Source organism: Solenopsis invicta, chromosome 15 (assembly GCF_016802725.1).
Source record: "Solenopsis invicta isolate M01_SB chromosome 15, UNIL_Sinv_3.0, whole genome shotgun sequence".
Classification (NCBI taxonomy): domain Eukaryota; kingdom Metazoa; phylum Arthropoda; class Insecta; order Hymenoptera; family Formicidae; genus Solenopsis; species Solenopsis invicta.
Genome location: NC_052678.1, coordinates 3,317,503 through 3,330,445, shown reverse-complemented (window position 1 = coordinate 3,330,445; position 12,943 = coordinate 3,317,503). Strand labels below are relative to the sequence as shown.

At 31.4% G+C, this 12,943-nt stretch overlaps 1 protein-coding gene across 1 annotated transcript; it reads left to right on the top strand.

Annotated features, from left to right (window-relative positions):
• Positions 1-423: 423 nt before the first annotated feature.
• On the top strand, positions 424-12,807 carry LOC113004749 (putative fatty acyl-CoA reductase CG5065). Its single transcript, XM_039458135.1, has 6 exons — positions 424-653; positions 2,819-3,058; positions 6,161-6,425; positions 10,313-10,615; positions 10,690-10,897; positions 12,120-12,807. Exons 1-6 carry the CDS (start codon positions 465-467, stop codon positions 12,394-12,396), a joined length of 1,482 nt encoding a protein of 493 aa, XP_039314069.1. The 5' UTR covers positions 424-464; the 3' UTR covers positions 12,397-12,807.
• The last annotated feature ends 136 nt before the right edge of the window (positions 12,808-12,943 follow it).

Below are 12,943 nucleotides of genomic sequence, written 5' to 3'. Positions count from 1 at the left end.
ATTTAAAAACATTGTGAAATTTTAATCATTCTAAATATTCAAACTACAAAAATATGAAAAATGCGTACACATAAAATTATAAAATTTGCAATTTTTTAAACTATAATACAAGAAACAGACGATTTCATAGTCCTTACAATTCTTTTAGTTTGTTTCCTCTATTATAGAAGCAAATATTTTGTCGATTTTAAAAAAATGAATATTCAATAAAAGCAAAAAAAAGTTCTGTTTAAAAGAATATGTATTTTCATTAATATATTGACACGATTGAACTGTAACACGAAAATTTATGCATCATCAAGCCTTTTTCGATAATTATATAAAGGCTCATAAAATAGAAAAAAAGAGCATTAAACTAATTATAAACATCAAAATCTCCAAGAAAAAAATTATTACAGATTCCTATAGATTTCTTCTTTTTTTTTTAACAAATCGATGTATTTGTTATTCCAGTTTTCTCAAAAATGACTACAAAATCGATACCCGAATGGTTTGCCAATAAAAACGTTCTCGTCACTGGGGGCACTGGATTCATGGGAAAAGTTCTAATTTCCAAATTGTTACTAAGTTGCCCCGACATTGGAGACATCTTTTTAATAATCAGGAAGAAGAAAAGTTATGATTCGCATGCAAGGCTGCAGCTCATATTGCAGGTATGTAACAAGTCCAATTTGATTAAAAAGTTAACAAAAATGAGACGTTATCTTGATAAATTTAAAGGAAAACCATAATGCTATTGATATTATTAAACATACACTATTATGGATATTTACATGGATACATCTAATTAATTTACGATTAATACATTGCGTAGTTACTACAGAATAAATTATACACAATAATTTTCTTGTAATTAACCAATTAATTCGTTCCTAGTAATTAATACTATCCTAACATAACATTTTAATTAAATGTATATCATATTTAATATAAAATTTATTAGCTTACCAATTTTTTTTACTACTGTTAAAACATAGGTATTCTTTAAAAGAGTACAAACACACACACACACACACACCCACACACATAAAAAAAATGTAATGGATAAAAATAAATTTATTTTGACGTTTTTAAATTCGTGCTTCAGATTTTTCAAATTCATTTGAATTTAAAAATATATAATAACGATGGTTTACTTACAAAACGTCATAAGTCAAAAATTTCTAAAATCGAATTTTTGTTATATTATCGTTGTATTCAGTACACTGTCTAGAACTTCTCGTGAACGTTAATTATGTTATAAGGCGATTATAAAACACTCCAGCGATGATTATAATATAAATGTAATGTAATGTCTTATAATGTAATTTCAAAATAGTTTTTTGTTCCTCTGGCAAAGTTATCGATTTTAAACATACAACGTTTCGTAAGTAAATTATCGTTATAGACATGGGCTAAGTTCCGTTTCGTGCATCGTGCGCAGTATGAATACATCCGAATTTAACATGATGAATAACGCATTTCGTATTTTAACAATTGACAACATTTGAATCCAAAAATATTTAAGTCATAAATAAGTCAACCTATGAACATATTCTAGTTGAAAGTTATACATAACAATAATTCCGTTTTACTTCACTTGAGTTAAAATGTATTCTCGTCATATATTTCTAAGTCGTAAATACGATACAGTTTGAAATTATTTATACGCACGTTTTTATTTCAATAAAAAAAATGTTATGTAAGAAAATGCTCCTCGACCTTTTGAACGGGGCGTTGCATCCTTCGGCGTCGCTTGACGGTCCCAGGGACGCATAGAGGGGATGTCGCTGCCTACTAGTTGCGCGGACGGATCATAGAGGGGGCAGTAATGCTGCGAGCTTGGATACACGAGCAACGTATGATCTTTTCTACGAAGAGATTTCTTGTCAGCTATAGATTAATAAATAACTAAGATTTCATTAGAAACGAACGGATCATTTTCTTATGACGAAAATATGTAAACCCTGAACATTCAAATATAATAGTGTTGAATAGCAATATTACTAATCAAAATAAATATAAAAATACTGTTCCATCTATAAAGAAGAGATTTTAAATGTTGTGATAAAAGGAGTAAAGTCATCTTTTTATAAAATATCTAAATTATTGTTAATAACAACAAATATGAAATAATACTTCTATAAGCGCTACAATATTCTTAAAACGTTACATGAATATTATTAAAAATTAAAATAATATTCCAAAAATATCATTCTGAGAATAGTAGATAAAATTATTAGGGAAATATTATTCTGAGAAGCTATAGATGAAAATAAGATAAAGTCATACCGTCGTTTAGTTAATTATCTTCATAATTTTATATAAATAAACAGCAAATTATGTGACTGGTAAACCGATATGAAATTTGCAAATCACCTCCACATTGTTCGGGCCATCAGATATTTTCAATTCACTTCATCATCTTTGAATCTTTCGAATAACCGTCATCAAAGTGTAAAAAAAAGAACTTGGTAAGAATTCTCGTCTATTCTTGATTTATGCAAGCCCGCGTGCAAAATCGATAAATGCTACTTACATCTCATTCAAATTTCATTCTAATACTTGCCTTAGAAAAGAAATTAGAAGAGTGGCACTTTTATAGTTTGTCAAATGTCAGGTCGATAACCGACGTCATATTTAATCGTAAATTAAAAGAGACGAAGCGTTACTTCAATTCGATTGGATGTTATGAATGACCCATCATCTACTGGTCTACACTGATCACGTTGACTCTAGCTCAATTATGAATTATGTATAAGTTGTATGAATTATGTATGAATTATGTATCTCGAGCGGTTGAGAAAGGTTCATTCACTAATGGAAACTGTGTTTGCAGCAAGAGCCATTTAGGATTCTTAGAGAACAGTACCCGGAACGACTGAAGAAACTGATAGTTATACATGGTGATACAATCGTCGAAGAACTCGCTTTATCCGCCGCGGATAAGGATCGCCTCACAAATAACGTTTCCGTCATCTTTCATATGGCCGCTAATGTCAGGTTCGACATGACATTGAAAACCGCCATCCAAACGAACACCATGAGCGCTGCAAACATCATAACGTTAGCAAAGCAGGTAAGAACATCCACTAATCAAAGATAGAGCGATTATATTAATACTGTTTGTTCTCGTCCGGGCGTTTCTCTTTCTCTCGCCCAGCGATCACGCCGTGCCGTCGAAAGTTCCACGCGCCGCTATTGGGTCGAACCTTCTTACAAGGCGAATTATTTTAAAATTACGAATCTGGACGTGGGAGCTCCAAATTCCTCCGTCTTAATGAATGATGCACCATGATGACAAGTCTTATAAGTTTATTCCAACACTCTCATTTTCTAACAGCTTGTCGCTCGCGTCATGTTAATAGAATTTCACTTAAAATTAGAGCAGAACTCTCGTGCGTTGTCTACGACTATCTTTTCACGACTCTCCCTACACGACTCCTCACCGGTAGCGCGAGCTCTTACGTTCCCCCTCCTTTCGGGAGACGTACCTATTAGACGTCGGGCCCACGATCACGTTAGGCTCACAATTTCGGTAACTCCTAAACAAATACTGTTTGATTTTATGTATAATGACCGAAGAGAAATTAACTAGTATGAACACTAATAGAAAATATACACTAGCAATTAATATTAGCATACTAATATCATTATCAAACTATAATTACATGTAATTATATGTTATCACATTTTTAAACTATCATTATCGTATAAATAGTTATATAATATTAAAATAAATATTAATTGACTTATATAATATATAAATTGAAAATTTTGTTTTACTTACAACCGTGTTATTATATATATTGATATATTGTGTTATATTTTGGGTAATATTTTAGTTGCTTTTTATTTAAAAAAAATTCTTACTTGTACACTTTTTTTTAAATGAGACAAGAAGAGCTTTAGGACCGTGCAGGGTGTTGTGCGCCAATACAAAATAAATACAAATGTAAATAAAGTGAACGTTTCGACTGTTTAATAACTGGTCATCTTCAGTACAATTTGGAATGTACTGCGATAAAAAACCTTCCGTTCTATCTACCGTTCTATTTAGATACCTAAACGATATTATACTGACAGCATCCGAATATTCATTATCCTGTATTCTTGACACTTTTAATTTCGTGCAAAACCGCCTGCAATTCACAATGGGGATAGAGAGAGAAGAAAAAATCAGTTTTCTTGACGTATTAGTGATAAAACGCAACAATGTGATTATTTTTGATCAGTATCGTAAACCCACTTTTTCGGGAAGATACCTTAATTTCCTTTTGCATTACCCGTTCTGTCATAAAATAGGTGTTGTTTTTGGTATGGTGGACAGAATAATTTCATTATAACATTCACAGTTTCATCAAAAAAATTTCACTCTTATGATTAATATTTTACTTGACAATAACTATCCTTTAAATTTTATTTTTGCCATAATTCATTTTAGATTAAAACACCTTTTTTTATAAAAATGACACCAACGTGGCCGACGTAGGTGCGAAAAGGTATTTCACGATCCCTTATATCAAGTCGGTATCAGATAAATTTTTGTCTTTCGCTAATAAGTATGACTGCAACGTAGTGTTTACAATCCCCTTCAAACTTAATAAATTTATAACCGCGGGAAAAGACCACATTGACCGATTACCGTGCAATGACGTAGTCTACAAAATTAATTGTAGAAATTGTGAGTCGTCTTATGTGGGACAGACAAAACGTCAGCTTAAAACAAGAGTCACGGAACATAAATCGGATATCAGAAAATCCAGTTCTCTTTCCGTTATTACGAAACATCGCATCGAGAACAATCATGATTTTAATTGAGATAATGTAGAAATTTTAGATAAAGAACCATCCTTTAAAAAAAAATCGATATCTGAAATGTTGCACATAAAGAGACAACAAAAAGGACTCAACAAACAAAGTGATACCAAACTGCTTTCTGACGCGTATCTTCCTATTCTCGATCGTATTTCCTCTCCTTAACGTTTTATCCTCCTCCCCCACCCCCCGCCCCAACTTTTTCCAACTCATATCATTCTGTTTCGACAATTCTCTTACCTTATTCGTTTCACAATTCTTTGTTATGTGCATTCGTACCAGCATCATTTAGGATATAGTTTTCGGGACTCATAGGACTCACTCTATACTATTCTTTTCATGTTATCTATTCCATTTTACAATTTTATTATTTTACTCCTACAGCTCTTTATTTATTATTTTTTGTTATATTTTGACTTTACGTTAGTAAAGTCAAAACATAACAAAATTTTTTTCCTTCTTACAATTTTATTATCTTGACTTGTACAGCTCTTTATCTATTATATGTATTATTATTTTTATGTGTATTTATTTATTTATTTTACATTCTGACATTGAATATTGTTTCTTTTTTCTCCTATTTTTTGTATGGGCTTACTTAAACTCATGTTCCGAAAACGATGTCCCTTCCCTCGTTCCTCGAGGATGCATCTCGAAATAAGACGCTTTTCTTATATACGATCTATAATACATAACAGGGTGAAACACTCCTTCAAAGAAAATCTATACCTTTCTTTCGAAGCAAATATCGTCGAAACTATAAGAGATAAAAAAAAATGTTCTGAATAAAAGTTGAATGGCTTAAAGAGTACTTTAAGTATAAAGTACTTTTCAAACCATTCAACTTTCATTCAGAACATTTTCTTCTATCTCTTGTAGTTTCGGCAAAATTCGCTTTAAAAGAAAAATATCGATTCTCTTCAAAAAGATATATATCACCCCTTAAAAATAAGAACGGGCACGTACAAAAAAATACATGTCTCTTCTTTTGATACATCATATTAAGGTGGGTCCCCACTTGTGTCGTATTACCGTATCGTATTTATGATCGCGTACCATGATCAGCCAAGTGGACGGTGCAGACACAATTCGGCGCCCCGTCCACACTTGACTGATCGTGATACGCAATGGATACAATGATATAATACAAGTGAGACAACCTACCTTTAAAGGCTCGATCGTCAAAATCGGAGGACGACATTTCCGTACTTGTCCTTGTCAAATAATTTTTAATAATTTAATTTTTAACTTTATCTAGTTATTTTTGAAACGCATAAATTTTAATTTACTAACTTATTTCGATATTAAAAGGAAGAACTTTACTCGATAAAAAAGAGGATATAAAACAGTGCATTTATTTCAGATGCCTCTACTAGAGTCTTTTATTCATATGTCAACGTCTTTTTGCCAATGTGGCGAGTCCGTATTGGAAGAACGAGCTTACCCATCTAGCATCTCGCCAGAAACAATCATCAGCTTGGTCAATACGATGACGGATGATATCCTGGAGTCAATAAAACCGAAATTATTGGGCAAGCAACCGAACACGTACGCCTACAGTAAGGCACTCAGCGAGGAATTGGTGTCGAAGTGCGGACTACCCGTAGGAATCATACGTCCGTCGATAGGTAAGGAATCTTTTCTCAAAATGTCTTCGATCTTTGCTTTTACAAATGTAGAATACAATATGTCATTTCGTTGTAAACAACGGAATAAGAAGCAATAGGTAGTAATTAATTAAAAAGTTAAACATTAAAATTGAAGAGCTAATAACTTTTAACATAGTTTAAATCATTTTTAATAAATTAATATTTAATTTTAGCTATAATTATTTTTTTAAACATATAACCTTTAATTTATTAATACCTTTCCTAAGTAAAAAATTTGCCTATATAAAAGAAAACCATTATAAAAAAATATATGTCCACATAAAAACCAGTATTTTATTGTCATTTCGTATAAAATTGATTTATACAAAGTATTAAATTTATTTAATATTCAATATTATAATTGTGTTGAGTAATTTAACTTTACAAAATTACAGCATTTCTAATTTAATGTTTTCCAAAATTAACATAAGTTAATGTAATTTTAATGTAACTTTTAAATAAGTTAGTCTTTTGTTCTGGTAATTGTTAACGCAACTAAATTAATTTTATACGCCATTAACTTTAATAATTTGATTCATTAATTTAGATTATAAAAAACGATTATAATTCTTGTTAAAATATAATTAACTTATTCAACTTTGTTAAAGGTGACGCCTTAAATTATTGGACATTGTACAGCAATATTGGAAACGTAATATTGGAGACGTAACGATTAAAAACCTCACGATTGAAAACCGCACGACTGAAAACCGCACGATTGGACACCGCACGATTGGAAACCTAACCACGTCGTCACGTTACCATGCACATACACACACATATACGCACGGAGAGGGGTGCAAGGGACTGTACCCTCATCCCTACCCGCACCCACTCGGTCCAAGTCTTTTGCTACCAACGAGGTTAGGTTTTCAATTGTGCGGTGTCTAATCGTGCGGTTTCTAATCGTGCAGTTTCCAATAATATGGTTTCCAATCATGCAGTTTCCAATAGTATGATTTCCAATCATGCGGTTTCCAACATTACGTTTCCAATCGTACAGCAAACGAGAAATGATTAGATTGGTTAAATCCATATGAATCATGTTTCTGAATCCGCGAAAAAGTATTGAATTTTATAGAAACTGAACACATTGAATCCGTTTCCTATATCTCTAATTAAATATAATTCATTGCATTTTTTTTACGTAAATCATTCAAATGGAATCTACGTGAGCAAAACAATATTTTTGTGATATTTTCAAAAACAATTTTTGCAAAAAAAATCAATTTTTTAGGAATTTTTTCCGAAATTTTCAAGCGGTCACCCATCCAAGTCGCGACTCCGGTGAACGTTGCTTGACCTCCGTGATCGCTGCGAACTGATCTCTCATGATGACCTGTGAACACTTTATACTGATATGTGTATATAATTGTTAGATCAGGTCAATATACGTTATCGAAAAAATGAAATATGTATAATTAAAGCATATTATTTATATAAACAAATATAAAATTATAGTTTTTTTACTAATTTCGCAAATGTAAAATAGCTTCTGGAATAACTTTTCTGTTATTTGTTTAAAAAAGAATGCAATTAGAAAATATATATCAATATAATACAATAATTAAATCAAATATGAAAAAATTTTTATTAAAAAACCAATTAAAAAATATTGTTTGCTCATTGGGATGTAGACCAAGCTTTTTTCATATATGGACCTATTTTGTCTATTGATATGAGTATTTATGTTTCTCAACAATACATGATGCACACAGGACTACAGGACGTGTGCCTTTTTTTAGACGTCGTAAAGTCAATATTTGAAGGACGTCTGCAGACGTCTATGCAAAGTCGACTTACAGCTCCGAAGCCTGACTTAGAAAAGTAGATTTACAATTGACATATGGATGGTTGTGCGGTTAGGGTAGTTAAATATAATTCATTGCATTGTACATTGAATATGATACCAAAAACAAATGGCCAATTCAAACAAATAGACTCACGTTCATTGCATTGAATATTGAATATGATATATATCAAAAGCAGATAACTAATCCATAATTACGGATTCAAATGAATAAGTCGCACATTTTACTTTTATGTATATTGAATAAGATACAGAAAGCAAATAGCCAATCCGTAATTATTCAAATGGATTACGGATAGAAAACGAATTCAAAAAATCCAAAAACTGGATTTAATTTTGTTCTATTTAATAATCCTAAATATTTTTCAATTATTTCTCGTTTGCTGGGGTACTGCGTCCAATCGTTACGTGTCCAATCGGGATACTCCCCTATACTTCTCATCCCATACAGCACAAAACAATATTGTTGTAATGTTGCAGCAATGTTACAATGTTGCAGTAATGTTGCAACAATGTTTTTGCAGTTTACTGTGCTGTATGGGATGTGTTAATATGTAAATGTTTACGAAAAAAATTATTATCAATAATTTATTATCGAATCACTGAAAATTATATAACTTTACGCATCAAATTGGAAATTTAAAGAATCACGTAGGAAGCAAAGAATAACACTAACTGATAATACAGCACAAACTGTTATACATAAACTGTTATACGCATATACGATAAGTCGTGCACGAAATACATATATACATATACATATATACACATATATGCGGACACATATATGCATTTACATAAAAGAATAGAATGCAAACTGATGGCACGGTATCATGAACTTAGGAATACAGGGATAACCTACACGGTTATAAGCTACAAGGTGCATAACCTACAGAGGCACGTTCGCACCGGGCGGAAGGGCCGCCATGTTGGTTTCAAAGATCGCACACATTAAAACATGTGCAGTGTATGTGTGACATAAACAGTACAGAATAATAAAGTTTAAAATTTTGTTAATCTTTTACATTAAATTTTTCTTTAATTATTTAATAACGTATAATACATTTAGCAATGTAATAAGCTAGTATGACAAACATATTAAATAATATTTTACATATAAAAGCAAATTAAAAAATAAACTCTGATAAAATATAAAATAATTTAAAATAATTTTTTCCTTTTTGCTTCAAATAAATAAAGTATCAACAGATACATAACCAATAGTATTAACAAAGAAAACATTCTTTTATATTAATAAAAATAAAATATGTATTAATAGATTAACATAATTTTTTACCTGTGGAAATTATTTTTTATATTTCGTTCCAATACTTTCTGAAATTTATTTTTATACTTGTCTAAAAAATTTGTCGTGAAACATTCCGGTACTATGCATTTTACCACTTTTATTTTTAAAAGAGTGAATTAATGTTGATGAATAAGACGAATAAGTTCGAGTATCTAACCTAACTTTATAGCTATCACACTAACACAACGCAAACGGGATGTCACTTACACATATCTATGTATAAGTTTTTAAAACCAATATGGCGGACAACGGTTTTCCCTGCAAGCTTGAGAGAACACCTCCTCTTGCCAAAAGTAGGACATTATGCGTCCCTCTAGTCCTAAATCCGTGCCTTCTACCGGCACCGTTTGGTGCATCAAGATCACGTGACGAGACCGACACAAGATCGAGACGAGACGAGAGCGAGCTTAATTGAGACGAGACTTGATTATCGGGACTTTTCCGGGACAAGATCGAGATCAACCAAAATCTCGTCGTGTTTCGAGAAAATGAAACACTACATATATTCTACATAAAAATATAAAATTAATATAATAATAATAAAATAACAAAACAAATAAAATTTTCTCACATACTTTCCTTTTTAAGAAAATCAGATTTATCAATCTTTTTTACATTCACTATTTCCGAAAAAAGCTTCGTGTGGAAAAAGTTATTCTACAGTTGTAGAATAGATAAGCATTTTTTTTTTGTAAATTTGTCCGTATCACAATTACATCAGTAGTGAAACATCGACTATGATTTTAGTGGCACCGTCTTATAAAGAGCCTGTGCCCGGCTGGGTGGACAACATAAATGGCGCGACTGCAGTATTCGTCGGCACGGGCAAAGGGATGATACGATCCATACTCTGCAAATCAAATAACATCGCCAATCTAATGCCCTGCGATATGGCCGTAAATGCGACGATCGCTCTGGCTTGGCAAGTCGGAACGAAGAAATTTCCCAAGCCAAAATTTCTGAATGCCACGACAAACATGGAGAACTCGTTTTCTTGGGGTAGCATATATGTAATCATGAAAAAATATGTACGCCAAAACGCCTTCTCGCGTAAGGAATATTACATAGAATTTACAACATCTGCAGCAAAGTATGCGATACATCTAACGATACGTTTGTTTTAGAACCGCTCTGGTATCCCAGTGGAAGAATGACCTCCTCCAAAATTGTACACTGGCTTGCCCTCTTATTCTTTCACATTATACCCGCCTATCTGTTCGATATTCTACTCATTGTCACTGGCAAAACACCCTTCATGGTGCGAGCACAAAATAGAGTAAACAACGGATTAGAATTGCTTCAATACTTTACCATGAAGGAGTGGATCTTCCAGTAAGAAGTTAAATCTATTTTAAATATCTATACTGAGAAAAAAAATTGCCAATTTGACTGAATCTTTCAACTCGACCAAATTTTTTTAGTTCAAATATTTATGTACTTTTTAATTAAATACGCAAAATACTTAAAAACTTTAGTTTAACCATTTATATAATTAACTTAACTACATGTAGAGGGAAATGAAGTATTTAATGCTACTTTAGACAATACGGCTATCTCTATTCTCTTCGTTATTAGACAACGAATTCTAATTCAAGTGTTTGTGTAATTATTCACTTAATTGCCCGCTGTTTTATCGTTATTAGGTGACGCTAATATATCAATACACAATTAGTTGAAAATTGATATAAGGCATTTTTACTTTTGTGCACTTCGACTGTACTTTTCCAAGGTTTTAGCATTTAATTATGCATACTTTTTTATTGTTTCTAAACTTGAGCGTATTATCATACAAATGTATATATAGGATGTCCCAAAAAGATCGGGACACCTAAATATCTCGGGAAATATAAGTTTTACAGAAAAATGTTTCAGACAAAAGTTGCATGATGTCGAGGGGGACATAAAATGGTGTCATTAATTTGACCTTGAATAGTTGCTTGAAGGACACCTTCAATTTTTCAAATGGTACTGCCAACTTTTTATTACATATTCTTGTAGCTTATCTCAAGACCTTTCCAAAACACTACAAGAAAGTTTATTTTTGTTGAGTACTTTCGAATTGTGAAGCTTAAAAGCTACGGTGTACTGTAACTAAAATATACACATAATTTTATAATATAATACCGTATATTTTTTAAACTAAATGAATTCTTCAAAAATTTATGTTTGGACTAATCATATTACCTCCACTTTTTCTCTTCCACCGATTACGTAGTGCGTCACATTTTTATAAATCACGTCCTAAATAAAAAATATTTTATTACTTTTAGTTTACTAGAATCAATTAAACATCATTTAGACAAATATAATCGTTTACATTTGAAAACAAAATATTGCTTGTTAACAAAATTATCCAATAAAGTGGAAAATGGGTGCCACATTGCCCTCTTCTCCTCAATATTTAACTTAAATACGTAAACTTGAATTGAAGAAATTCAATTTAATTTGAAAGATTTAGTTAACAATCTTTTTTTTCTCAATGTACACATCAATTTCAAATAATTAATAATTTATCAATATTTTTTACTCTGCTGATACATGAATTTAATTGCAGTAATGACAACCTACGCGATTTGCAGCATCAATTATGCCCCACCGATAAAAGGACATTTTTCATGGACACGAAGCTCATTCAGTGGAACGAATATATATTAGCGTACGTCTTGGGTACGAGGCAATATGTCCTAAAGGACGATCCTTCGACACTACCACGAGCGAGACGAGTCTTGACGTACTTGTACTTCGCCGATTGTCTGCTGAAATTAGTATTCGGGATTTTCCTTATTTGGATAATATATACAACTGGACGATCACTGCTAAGTCTATCATAGCAATGTTAGTCCAGTCGACAATATAATAAGTGTTGAATATAAAACTTTCTTAGTCCTCTGCGAACACCTACAGAGCGAAAATTATACAGCGTAATTCTTCAAACTACGATTTAAGTCTGCGATTAATTAATCTCTATTCTTGAGATTTTCATAAATTCCTTCCAACAGCAAATATTTTTTTATTCGTGAGTTAGCCAATTAGATGAATTTGAGGAAGAGATATTTGATCTTCGCTTACTTGTCAAAAATAGTTTGAACTAAGGACTAAAGGAGACACTAATCATACTTGATATATATAATTAAACATAATTATACGAAAAAATCAATCTTTGCATCTTTCGATATTTATATTGCAAAATGTTTCTAAATGAACATAATATCATCAATAAAAAATAATTCCCATATTTTTAATTCTTTGTATTTTAAATTCACAAAAAAATTATAAAGAAATTTATAAAAAAATTCCTTAAATCTATTCAAATTTTGTTAATTTCTTTTGAATATTATAGAACGAGAAAGCATAGAATATTTTAAATTTTACGTAAAA